The following is a 13,755-nucleotide window of genomic DNA, read 5'->3' as shown; positions in this document are numbered from 1 at the left end:
CACATTGGGAAGTAGCTATGAATGAAGAATATCATTCATTGTTGACAAATGATACATGGGATCTTGTTCCTCTACCAAAGGGACGCAAACTTGTAAGATGTAAATGGGTTTACAGAACCAAGTATGGACCAGATGGGAAAATTGATAAACATAAAGCTCGTCTTGTTGCTAAGGGCTTTTCACAGGTTGAAGGCATTGACTACACTGAAACCTTCTCCCCTGTTGCCAAAATGAACTCTATCCGCCTTGTTCTTTCCCTTGCTGCCTCTTTAAAATGGGAAGTCCATCAGATGGATGTTAAATCTGCCTTCTTGCATGGGGACTTGCAGGAAGAAATCTATATGGAACAACCCATTGGCTTCATACAAACAGACTCCAGCCTTGTTTGTCGACTCAAGAAATCCCTTTATGGTCTCAAGCAAGCTCCTCGGGCTTGGTATGCCAAAATGGATAGCTTTCTTTTAGAATCTGGCTTTTCTAGGTGTCATTCTGACAATACTCTCTACACCAAGAAAGTGGGCAACTCTCTTATCATCCTTGTTCTTTATGTTGATGATCTTATCCTTACTGGTAGTGATCCCAACCTTATAAACCATGTGAAGTCTAGCCTCAAAAAGAAATTTGAAATGACAGACTTAGGACACTTACACTATTTTCTCGGTCTTCAAGTCTTGCAATCCAAGGAGGGTATTTCCCTTTCCCAGTCCAAGTATGCTTGTGATATTCTTCGTTATTTTCACATGGAAGACTGTAAGCCAGCCCCTTCTCCCTTTCAGTCTGGAGTCAAACTTTCAGTCTCTTGTACTTCTCCTGAAGTTGATGCTACCTTATACCGTCAACTTGTAGGAAAACTCTTGTACTTAACCCATACTCGTCCTGATCTTTCCTTTGCTGTTGGCCTTGTTGCTCGTTTTATGCAAAACCCCCGTGAAAGTCATTGGAAAGCAGCGAAAAGAATACTTCGTTATGTACGAGGTACAGTATAGTTTGGGATTCATTACAGTGCCAAAGCAGCTCCTCTATTAGTTGGTTTCACTGATTCTGATTGGGCTGGTGACCCTGATGATCGGAAGTCTACTGCCGGTTATGTCTTCACTCTTGGTTCAGGACCTATTACATGGGCTTGTAAGAAACAGGCTGCCATTTCTCTTTCGTCAGCAGAAGCAGAGTATCGTGGTGCCGTGGAAGCTAGTAAGGAAGCCTTGTGGCTTCGTCAGATCCTATCAGAGTTTGGCTTTGAGCAGCAGCATCCAACCACACTTTGGTGTGATAATCAAAGTGCCATTCAGCTATGCAAAGATCCAGTCCAGCATCAGCGCAGTAAACACATTGAACTACACATGCACTTCATCAGAAAGCTCATTCATGACCATGTTCTTGAAGTGCAATATTGTTCAACAGATGATCAGGTTGCAGACATCTTCACAAAGGCTCTCACAGAGGCGAAGTTCACTAAACTTCGATATATGCTTGGAGTTCAGGAAGTTGTCACTAAGGGGGGATAGGCTCTAGTGCCTCCTTCCTTCTCCTATTGTGTCATATTTGTAAATCCTTCAATCCTATCCCAAGTTGTTCTTAAGGGGGGATGTTAGGATATTCCGACACATAAGAAATAGTTAAGTTCAACTTGGTCTAGTATAGAGTTAGGTAAAGTGTGTTTCTTTACCGTTGTACATTTTGTAACTTACAATCCGACGGTCACGATATGTAGTGATCCGACGGTTCACTCTCACCTCGGTATTACCGACACTTGATCCGTGGCTTGACACCCGATTGGTCCATGAGTTCTATTTAAAGCGCATGGAGGGTCATTGTTCGGGTAATCTGTGCATGAGAGAAGCTTATGTAAATTTTCATTCTTTGATTAATAAATTGCCTGTAGTACCCACGTTGGGACAGGCCGTGGACTGTTTCCCTCTTTGAGGGTTTTAACCACGTCAAAAATACTGGTGTATTGATCTGTGATCTGGTTGTGAGCGGTGTCCTTTTGGTGTTCTTTCTGAGGAACTTACCCTGTAAATTCCTACACCCTGTCGGTGTATCTCCAGCTGATCAGACTCCAATGGGATCATGCGTTCAATGCAATCAACCAGTCCATCTCTGACCTCCCCCGTCAAAGCTCCCGACTCCTTAGCTTTATAATGATACCGTGGGTTCAAAAAATACCCAGCTGCATGTATAGGGCGATGGAGTTGATTGTTCCATCTTTCATCAATGATTGCCCAAATGGGCCCATACTTTGCCACTCTATCCTTGTATATCGTCTTTATTTGCTCCTTTGCTTGATCCATAGCCTCATAAATGAAACCCATAGCCAACCTTTCCCCATCCACCAACCGCAACACCTTAACTAGTGGTTCAGCAAGCTTCACAATCTCTGCTGCCTTTCTCCAAAAAGTTTCTTCATGGACTTTCCTTTTCAATTCTTTGCCTTCTGGTTTGTTAGACCAATTGCTTTGATTCCATTCATCATTGGAAAACATCTTTTGCAAGTTTCTATGTTGGGAAAGCATAGATTGCAATGTCAAAAAATGTGTAGCAAATCTAGTGATGGCAGGCCTAATAATATCCTTGCCCCCATTGTGTTTCCTCATGAGGCTCAAAACCAATGTATGATTGTAGATAAATTTTGTTATGCTTTTGGCATGATCTATAGTGTTTTTGACCCAATCTAATTTTTCAATATCCTCAAGCATGAGGTCTATGCAATGTGCAGCGCATGGGGTCCAAAAGATGGTCTTGTGTTTTTCCTCTAACAGTTTACCAACAAGAACATAGTTAGAGGCATTATCTGTGATGATTTGAACAACATTAGCCACCCCCACCTCCTCAACAACCTGATCCAATAGCTGAAACAACAAGTGGCCATCTTTTATCTTATTAGATGCATCAACTGATTTTAAAAACATGGTTCCTGTGGGCAGAAGACAAGAAAGTTTATGATGGTACGGTTTCTTTGATCAGTCCATCCATCTGACATGATGGTACACCCTGTTCTTGCCCATGAGTCCTTGAACTCTTGCAAATACTCATTAATGGATTGAATTTCTTTCTGCAAACAAAACCCCCTTAGCTCATGCATAGTAGGGCCTTTGAAGCCTTTTCCAGCAGCATGTATGGCATCAAACATAGGCTCATAATATGGTGAACGAGCAGCATTAAAGGGGATATCAGCATCATACCACCATCTAGCTATGTAATCACAAGCAGTCTCCCTCAATTCTTTCTTTCAATGGTCATCTAAAGTGGGGTGCATTTGAGTTTTACTAACTTCAGGACCATGTGCATTTGATGGAGAGGAGGGAGTGAAATAACTTTTGATAGTCACATCACCCTTTTTCAAATTCATTCTACCCTTTCCCTTATCTTGAACAGAAGCAAAAGAGGGAGGAACATATCGGAAAGGGTTGGATGCCTCAGTTTGAGGGATAGAGGAAGAACCCTCAAAATCATAGTGGGGGTTGGTAGCCATCATTTTTTGTATCTCCCTCTTCCTCCCAATTTCAGCCTGTATGTCTTTTTGCCTAGCCTTATCTTCTTTAAATTTCTCAAATCTGGCCAACAAATTCTTTCTAATCTCCCCAATTTCTGGTGAGGTACATGGGGTAATTTGTCCTCTAATCCCTGCCAAGTGTTGTTTCAGCCTATTAATGCCCCCAGGACCTTCCTTAATTTTCCTATGGCAAAATTTGCATTGCATTTGACTATCAACCATTTCAACATATGCCCAAGCAGGATCTCTTGCTCTAGGTGCCATTTTTTGACTAGGAAATGAAAGCAAACAATCTGAAAATGACAAAAAAAAAAAAAAAAACATTGATTCAATGTTCATTTATTTGACAAAAAACACTCTCTAAGCTTTCTAGATATGCACCTAAAATTTACTAAGCAAAAACAGATTTATAGAGGTGAAAAAAAATACCTCCAGGCACAAACTGCCTCCTCAAGCTTGCTCCAAGAATCAGCTCCTCAATGCTGCTCCAAATGGCTGCCCAAGAAGCTCCTCACTCCAGCTACAATGCTCCTCCAAGACTCCTCACTGCTGCTCCAAAACAAGCTCAAGAACTGCTCACTAACTCTCAAAGAAGACTCTCACTCAAATGCATAAGATTGCTGTGAGTGAATGAGAGCACTTGGGTGTGTTAAATAGGGTTTGGGGGGGGGGGAATGGACCCCAAAAATCATTTAGCAAATTCATATACCTATTTGGAGTCCAAACCAACCCAAAAACCATTTAAAAATCCATTAAACTTTTAAAAAATCGCTGTAATACGCGTTGCTGGGGCGGTTTCTTGTGACTCGGCCGAGTCATATCGGAAACGGCCGAGTTGGTCGAATCAGCCATGACTCGGCCGAGTCATGGCTGACTCGGCCTCCCGGTCCGTTTCAAAGGCCGTTTCAGTTTTTCAGTTGCCGGCTCGGATCAACCCGGCCGTTTCGCTTTCGAAACGGCCGTTTCTTAAAACAGAGGGTACAAGATGCATTCAAAGTCTTGAGGAGCAAAGCAAGGGTTAGAGACTTGGTGGTTGAGAGGGAGAGTAAATTACCTTTCAACATGCAACCCCAGAAGAAGCAGTCTCAGAAGCAGCTTCAGGAAGTTGTAGAGCAACCACAACTACAGAAGTTGAGAGGAGACCGAGTGGAGGCATCCACTCATGCAGAGACCTCCAGTAGGGGAAAATTTCGAGCCAAGTGGGCAGTGGGAGCACATGCAGACATACCTCCAGGTGTGAGGTGGGGCGATGTGAAGTGCTAGTCCCAAGAGTGCTGAAATTGGGCAGGGTCCATTGAGAAGTTTTATCTCATGGATCGTACCTTGCTATGGGAGCCCAAAGTACATAGTAGCGGGAGGAATCAGTGGGATTGATGCAGTCAGAGATCAAAGTGATAGAGGCTAGAGCAGTCAGATACTGAAGAGTGCAGAGAAGGGTTGGCAATAGTGCAGGAAGGTAGAGTCAACAGAAGCGCCAAGTTTTCAGTCGACAGAGGCAATAGTAGTCAGAAACTTTGATGACAGAAGCATCATACTGATTCAGGTTGGATGTTTTTTTTTTTGTTTCTGGAGTTGTTGTAGCAACAACACTAGAGAGAAGTGTTGCATGCAGAATATTCCAAAGGTTCAGGATCGGGATCAAATTGAATTTCTTTCTTGTTGAGAGGGAGTGTTGAAAATAGCAACAAGAAATGTTAAAAATAGAATCCAAAAATTCCAATTTAATTTGTCCTTGAATTAAATTGTGAATTAAAATTGTAATTCTTTTCTCATAGCAACTTGTAATAGTTAACTAAGTTAAGTTGACTTAGTTAACTTAGGAATTTCGAGTTGGAAGTCTATTTGAAGTCATGTAAGTGTGATCCCTAAATTTTAGGGGTCCAAGATGAGTTTATTTATGAGTTGTAATTAGATAACTCAGTTTATTGAGTTATGTTTAGTTAAATTAGTTCCAAACTGTTTGTGGAACTAATAGAGAGTTAACAGTCAATTGGTGCGCTAGTGCATCCACAAGTGTCGCTGTAGTTAACTGAAGATTCCCTCATTAGAAACTCATGCATGTCGATTCAGAGAAAGACTTAGTTGAGACTAGAGTACAGACACAGTGTACTATCAGTTGTATGGTTTACCGAGCTGTAAATATCATGCATGCAATCAGAGGACCTAATTTTGGATTGTGCAATTATGGATGAGGAATTTCCCTTTAAATACGGGCTAATTCTCTCAGGAATTGTGCAAGAATTAGAAGCTTGGAGGCTTGGAAATTTGGCTAAGTATTGGCCAAAGGAAGTCATTAGGTAGAGGATAGGAAATACTTGTGCAGGTTAAGCTCAAGGTTGAGCAGAGCATATTGTATTCATCCAAATTCTTTGACCAAGGGCGCAAGGAAATAGGGGCTTGGAGAGCAGCAGAAGAGGCTAGAGATTGGCTTGAGCTTGCTTGTGAGCAGGGAGATTGATCATACTGAGTGTTGGGATTGTTCTTGTGAGAACAAGCATTGTATTATCATCTTGGATTTCTGATTTAATGCAATACAGATAGTGGGGGTTTTCAGCTGAGGCTTTCCCTGGATACTTATTGTGTTATGTGCCATTGATTTATCTTCTTCTTGTTCATATTGTTTTCATCGATCTATTGGCTTCTGCTAGTTGAAAGTAGAAGTAGATTCTTGTCTTGTGCTTTAGTAAATTGCATGAGCTTGTGAATCTACAGGAAATTCTACAGAAGACACTCTACTGGACCTGCGCACCTGCTCCACTTGTTAGCAGCAGATTATGACATATCTGGTTGGGCACCAAAGCCAGCTTCCTTCTCAGGCCAAATGGCTTTCCCAGGTTTCTTTTGAACATAGCTTCTTGCCCCTTGTTGAGAAAGTGGGGTCATTTCTGCTAAAACAGTGAGGAAGTGATGTGCCGCATCTGGCAATCATTTATAGCTAGTCTTAATAGTTAGCTGTAGGATAATAAAGGCATGGTTAATCTTTAGCACTGTGCATTTTTGGTTTATATTATTTCTTAGTTAAAATGGACTTTGACAAAAATAATCAGATCTGATCTTATGTAAAACCTTAGAAAATGCATTTGCTGAGAAACACATGATACAGATGTTTTGGGAACCAATATTCTTGTGCATTTTATGTTTGCAAGTTTCCGTTTTCAGCATTTATGTTTTGTGGCTTATCAAACAGATGGCCATCTGATGAAGGGAGACAGATCCAGTGGTCCAGCAGTCTGCAGATGGGAAAGAGGTTGATATCACCTCCAGAGTGCCCAATATCTGCAGTGATCTGGGCTGTCAGATCCAAGAGGATGAATCAACGGCAGAGTATGCACCTGCATCAATTTCTGGCTTCATTTCTCCCATCATTACAGCCTGCAATAAAACACTTAGGTCTATATTGTGGTGTGATTAAAAGCACGGGCCAAATATTGTCAAATGACATTCCTAAATTATGTAAACAAAACTTCTTTCTGTAGAGGCTCATAGTCTGCCACAGTCATTAGAATTTGTATCTTGTGCACATATTATGAGTCTCTGCACCTTGTACTTATCATTGATTACCAAATTTCAGCTTCCAGCAAGTCACTAGACCTGTCACCAACTTTCAACATATAGTCATTGTGGCTAACAACCTACCTTTACCTAATGTTCATTCATTAATGGTCATGTTGCACTTAATTCATTTTCCTATATCTTTGCAGTTTACTTGCCATTTTGAACTAGCAAAAGGTTGTTTACAAATGTTTCTTGGTAGCCATTAATCCCAACTCAAAATATCTCCCAGCTTGCAGGACAAGACTTTCTACTATGTTATTCATTTTTCTTTTGAGCATGTGTACTTTGGCTACTAACACCATCTCATGTGAACATTAGGCTTACATTACCTACCAAACGTTGACCTAGTTCAACATTTTTTTTGTTGAGAACAATGTTGTTTCTTCACTTGCTGATCTGTCTGTTTAAACTTTAGCCCAAGTATATACTATAAATCATAGTGTCTTCTGTTTTCTATTTTTGAAGGAGCAAATCCCTAATTCCTTCATTGACTTCTATTTGGGTTGAGGCATCTCATCCTCCCAGTCTGATTGTTGTACAATTGTGTTCTGCAAAGGTTGCAATTTCTTTGGCATAGGAGGATGCATGAGAAGTCATATGTTCCTGTAAAGGTTTTTATTGTTCTAACTTCCATCCCAACCATACTGGAGCCTTTCCCATACCTTTGGCTAGCTGTAGAGATTGTGTATCTATTGTCCGATGCTGTTAGCCACATGCTTGGCTACGCAGCTTATTGATGCTGGTTGTTAAATCACTAAATGACAAGTAATTTGTTAGATGAACTTCAACTCAGATTTATTTGTATATAGTAGTCTGGCAGGTCTTGAAAATTCAATGTAGTCGTTTTGAAACAAGGTATGAATGTGATTTGCTGACTATTATCATTTTGGCCTCTCCCAGCAATGATCTACAATACTTTAAAATGTGACCATAGGCTTATTCCCAGGCTAATACAAACCTTGGCTCCACAAAAAATTCAGCTAGGTGGGAGAGCAAGAATTTGACTCAGACATGGCAAAAGCTTGGGAAAAATTAGCTAATCTATCTAAGCAGAAAGACAATTTTTTTCCTGTTTGTGGTATATAAACTTATAAAGGGCCCCACCAAGTTTCATTAGGATTGTGAGTCAAATTCATTGACCTGTGAAAAATTGGTGAGTACTTGCAGGACAGAGTTTGACCTGTGAGTACTTGCATCTCAAACTCACTGTCAGTGAGTCAAACTAGCTGGTGGCAAGTTTGACTCATTAACAAGTCAGTTCAGTTCATTTTCTATGCTGAGTCAAGTTTGACTTGGGAGTACTAGTCAACTTGACTGAGTTTCGTAACAATTTTCCAAAGTAGTTACTTCAATAGAGTGTTTGTTTTGGCCGGTTTTGCCTATTTTGCTTCAGTAGCTTAAATTTCAATTCTATGTATTCAGTGACGAATGAATTTGTCAACCAGGGAAAATTTTACAGATTCATACTTATCTTGAAGTGTAACAAGTTAACAACCTTGGTGAATAATGCTGATTCTTAAAATGCCAACTATAAAATATTTGCCAATATTTTGCCAAAATATTCAAATTTCTAAGGATTTTATATAATTTCTATAAAATTTTAGCAATTATTTAAGTATTTGAAATTTATTGTGGAGAGTCTGGGTGAATCATTTTTGTTAAAAAGTGGACACCTGCAAATCATTTTTGGGGAAAAAAGAAAATTAGAAAGAACCCTAAAATGTTCCCTGTGTTGTAGGCATGTGAATCTGTATTTTTTACTGTTGTTTAGAATCTAGATTGATCAAAAATGCTACTGGGAAAGTTGCAGATGTAAAGATTTCTATGCAATAATTTTTTTTGGTTGAAAGTGGAAAAATTTACATTATATTTTTAATGGTTTCCTCTCTTGCAGCACTGTGCTGATGAGGACAGCATAACAAGACCATTGTTATTAGTGACAGCATCAGTTGACAAGATGGTGTTGAAAAAGCCAATTCATGTAGATACTGACCTGAAAGTTGCTGGTGCTGTTACTTGGGTTGGCCGATCATCACTTGAGATTCAAATGATCATAACTCAGCCACCTGAAGGTATTTAGATCAGAATAGCTTACTGTTTTGTGTTCCTGTTGATACTAAATCTAAATCAAATCTATACTGAATCCATTTTGTAAATTAGGTAGTAATCATTACGTATCATGGCAGCTAGGTTGCCTTCCTGACCTAGATATTCACTTCTCTAATTGTAATGATAGTCACACGTAAGTCAAAGCTAATATGATGACGATGTCTCAGAAAGGTGTTATAGCTATGAGCCGAATAAGAGACAATGACACTTTTCAGACCACTAAAAACAAATAGAAAGTGGAGCAGATTGACAGCTTTCAAAGCTAAATAGTATCTATGGAGATAAGGAGATGCTTTGCAAAGATCTCATAACTATTAGTAATTTCCAAAGTTATTTACTTACCCCAGGGATGTTTAATAAATAATGGAGGACAATGAAAAGCTCACATCCATGAAATTAGAGCTATAAATTGGATCTAACTGAATCTCTATTCCAACTCAAACAAGGAAATCCTGTGAAGGGCCCCTTGACAAAGAATTAGAGTTGGAGTTTTGCTATAATTGAGTTCACAATTTGTTCTCTGGCTGGACAGTGCAAGTCTAGGCAAGGCAGATTCAAACAACAACTGTTGCAGAATCAAGCTTGCAGTGTCAGAGTGCTACAGTTTGTCAGTTACAGAAGCTGCACCTCCACACAGAGTTAGTGAAAGCTGTGGAAGAGATGGCTGTCAAAACCATTAAAGCATTGTAGGCAAACACAAAACAAGAGAGGAGAATGTGATCATCAGTGCAATTAGCTTATCTTTCTGAAAGTCTCAGGAGTTGAACCCTATTTCTGACAAGATTAAACTATTATAAAATCCTCTCATGTCCTTTTGTTCTCCAGCTTGAAGATCAATCACCCTTCCTCAGCAATTCCCCTTCTGCAGCACATGGGTGATTTTCCTCTTAGCTGTTTCTGATTTTCCCACTCCTGGTTCCACAACCTTGTCTTGGAATTCCACAGCCAAGAAAAGAAACAATTCCACCCAATCCTTAGCACAAGGTTCCAACATCCACATCTTGCTTCCACAACAAGAATTCTTGGTTCCATGGATTTCAGCAGGATTCCACAGCACAGTAACTTGTCTTGAGCTATAGACTTTGGTAGCTATGACATTTAGTCTTCTGCAGCAACATAACCACTGACCTCCTTATTTCGACCTGCCAAACAAACTAACTTGGACATTTAAACCAACTGGAAAACAAATGTTCTTGGGTGATGCCATATGCTCAAATCAAGGATGCCCCTGCATCAATGGAGCATGTTTTTGGTGGATTGGTGTCAGTGTTGGATGCTTATCTTTTCTAGTTCTGTTCTTAGATTGAGATATTATGTGATAATTTTGGAAATCATCTTGGTATGCTTTGAAATTTGATTGTTTTGTTGGAATATTTCTAATATAAAACATAATTTTTACATTTCAAGTTCTACTTTCAGGTGAAATGCGTGATGTTTGTGGGTTATTTTATCTGCTGCCAAGACTAGACAGCTTTTTAGCTTTATGAGGGATAGCGTAGTTCCGTCATTTGCCTATTTGCCTTCATCACTGTTATCATTGAGACATGATGATCATCTTTCATGCCTTAGCTTCACTTTACCTAAATGAAAGTATGACAAAGTTTTGGGGTCCTTCTCTCACTCCTAGTTGCAATTTTACCATTATCCATCCAAATCCTGTTACCTCCCTCAAGCATGATACATCTAATTGTCCATGCATAACCCATGCATACATGTACAAGGCTCAAGATATATGTGTGTATGTATTTATATGAACTATCTCCCAGAGGCAATGTGCATGTGTTTTCCAAGTTTTCTGTTAAGATATTCTGTTAATTATTAAATATAGTTTTGTCATGGGTGTTGTCTGTCAGTCCATTGTTGTTGCTGCTTTATCACTTTTCCACTGTTAATCTTCCTTAGTTAAGTCTTCCAATAGCTTCATATCATTTGGCTTTGCGGCAATTTAGACATCTTCTGCAGTCTTTTGCCTTTGACTGTCATTCAGAAGCCAACATTATGTATCAGCTGTTTAAATCTCTTATTGTAACCATTCAAATTAAATGTACTCTCTCCTTGGATGTATGAAAGTGAACTTACTAATATTTTATGATCTAAGCTGCATATCAATGAATTGTTCTGTTTCCAAGAGTGGCTTCGTTAATTAGTATGACTGAGTAAATGCATACGCTGTTGAAATGTGAAGGGCAAGTTACTAAGTTTTGACCAGTAATATAAATAATAAATATAACTTAGTCTACACAATCATTATATTTATGCTTCCGATTACCAAACCATAGTTGTGAATACTGCAAAATACTGTAAAAGAATATTGTTGTGCTCTCTCTGTCTCTATATGTGTGCGGGGGAGGAGTGGGCACTGGCATGTGTGTGTTTGTTTTTGGAAATATCTGTGTATATATATACAGTGCCTTTTGTTTCACAGTTCACACGTACGCATATATATTTCAGTTGGTTGGAAGTATATTTCAGTTTGCACTGTAGCATGAATTTGAACATTGGCTAATTTCACTGATGATCTCTAGCCACCTTTTCTCCATGCTGTAATTAGATAAACTCACATGAATTTCTTGCTTGGGGTTCTATTGTAGGGGAGACTGAAACAGGTGACTCCGTTGCTCTAACTGCAAACTTTATGTTTGTTGCACGAGACTCAATAACAGGAAAATCGGCCCCTGTTAACCGGCTTGTAGCACAAACAGAACAAGAAAAGACATTGCAAGCAGAAGGTGAAGCAAGAGATATGAGAAGGAAGAAAGAGAGACAAAGACAGGGAAAGGAGTTTGAGGAAGGCCATAGGCTGCATTGTAATGGTGACAGACTGAAAGCTTTGCTGAGAGAAGGTCGTGTGTTGTGTGATATGCCTGCTTTAGCAGACAGGGACAGCATGCTGATAAAAGACACAAGGCTTGAAAATGCACTAATTTGCCAGCCACAGCAACGCAACTTACATGGCCGAATCTTTGGAGGGTTTCTGATGCATCGTGCTTTTGAGTTGGCATTTGCTACATGTTATGCTTTTGTTGGGCACACTCCTTGCTTTTTAGAAGTTGATCATGTCGATTTTCTGAGACCAGTAAGTTTCACTTCCTGCAAATATTTGGAATTATGTTTCATATAGCTTACGTGAGTCCATGGCCAATCAAAGCTGAATCAGGGCAAGTTTGTTGATTTTAAGAAGCTAGAGTAGTAAATTCTCAGATCCTTAAAATTAACTGACCAGGTAAAATGATATGTTGATCCTAGTTCAACTTAGTTCAAATCTAGTGCTAATAAAATGAATGCCAGAAGTCAATACAAAGAAGAATTAAAAATCAGAACATATTTGATCAATAAAAAACTTATCAGTATGTATCAAGTTGAAGAACTATATTGATTGGGATTGCAGGTTGATGTTGGGGACTTCCTTCGTTTCAAATCCTCTGTTCTATTCACACAACTAGACGATCCAAAGCGACCACTCATAGATGTTGAAGTTGCTGCACATGTCACCAGACCTGAACTAAGAAGTAGTGAGGTAAGTCTGGGTTGATGATGAGACGTGCTGTGTTCCATGGGAGAAAGTGGTGTTCTGTTTCACAGCCAGAATCTTGTCTAATGCATCAGTTAATAAGTCAGTATGCATTGGTTAATAAGTCAGTATGGCTTGTTATAGGTTTTCTTGGTGCTTTCAGTCTTTCAAAGTAAGATGAGATTTATACAACTGTATTTGTGGCTTTGACCAGGTCTCCAATACTTTCTATTTCTCATTCACAGTACACCCTGATGCTCTGGAAGGTGGGTTAAAGATCCGTAAAGTTTTGCCCGCAACAGAAGAGGAAGCTCGTCATGTCCTCGAACGTCTTGATGCAGAAACTTCGGATTTATTTGACCTCTAACTAACTTTAAGGAATTTTATTTTATCTTTGTCTTCAGTTTAGTCATAACCTTACCCATGCTGCTTTTCTCTCTTACGTACATATATGGTTAAAGTAACAAAATGGGTAGATGCGATGATATATAACATTGTTCCACACTCGGTGCGTATATAAAATGCACAAGGGTCATGTGAAGTTGGTGTCATATCCTTGCATATTTACATTGGGATCTATTAATTTTGAAATCAAATGGCTTTGAAATCTGTGATACATAGCATAGTTTTGAAAAGTGGAACTGGGTTTTGAATTGGGCCGCTTATCAAACCGGGGTTCATATCAGAACCAGTTCAAACTAGATTGAACTGGATTCAATGAACTGGAATTGTAAGATATACATAAAATAATTAATTTTTAATGATTTTTATTTATTTATTTTTAAGCTTTTAAACCATGATTCCAAACAATTAGAGGAAAAATATGCAAAGTTTGCTCATCATCTATATACCATGTAAGGGTGCGTATATCAAAATGATACCAAATGCAATACATATCATCAACAAAATATATAATCAATGAGGATCTAAATGACCTCTAGAGTCCAAAAACAATGCTACAACTCAATCTATTCTATTAGGCCATTGGCTTACTACAAATCACTGATCAACATGATTACTCATCAAATTCTCATCAAACTCATCAAATTCTCATCAAACTCATCACCACTATTAGACATGGGATTGT

The 13,755-nt window shown here is 39.1% G+C and overlaps 1 protein-coding gene across 1 annotated transcript in view; it reads left to right on the top strand.

Moving 5' to 3' along the window:
- LOC149139649 (Thioesterase/thiol ester dehydrase-isomerase superfamily protein) overlaps positions 1-13,446 on the top strand; it is an 81,983-nt gene extending 68,537 nt beyond the window's left edge. Inside the window, exons 2-5 of the mRNA XM_089446765.1 lie at positions 8,943-9,120; positions 11,749-12,233; positions 12,546-12,674; positions 12,883-13,446. Coding sequence (XP_089302891.1) covers positions 8,943-9,120; positions 11,749-12,233; positions 12,546-12,674; positions 12,883-13,035 — 945 coding nt within the window. The 3' untranslated portion in view covers positions 13,036-13,446. The remainder of the gene's footprint in view (positions 1-8,942; positions 9,121-11,748; positions 12,234-12,545; positions 12,675-12,882) is intronic.
- The last annotated feature ends 309 nt before the right edge of the window (positions 13,447-13,755 follow it).

Source organism: Pinus tabuliformis, chromosome X (genome assembly GCF_031772625.1).
Source record: "Pinus tabuliformis cultivar Carrire ecotype Pingquan chromosome X, CPIR1, whole genome shotgun sequence".
Taxonomy (NCBI): domain Eukaryota; kingdom Viridiplantae; phylum Streptophyta; class Pinopsida; order Pinales; family Pinaceae; genus Pinus; species Pinus tabuliformis.
The sequence above is the reverse complement of the archived record's forward strand: the minus strand, read 5'-3'. Positions and strand labels throughout refer to the sequence as shown.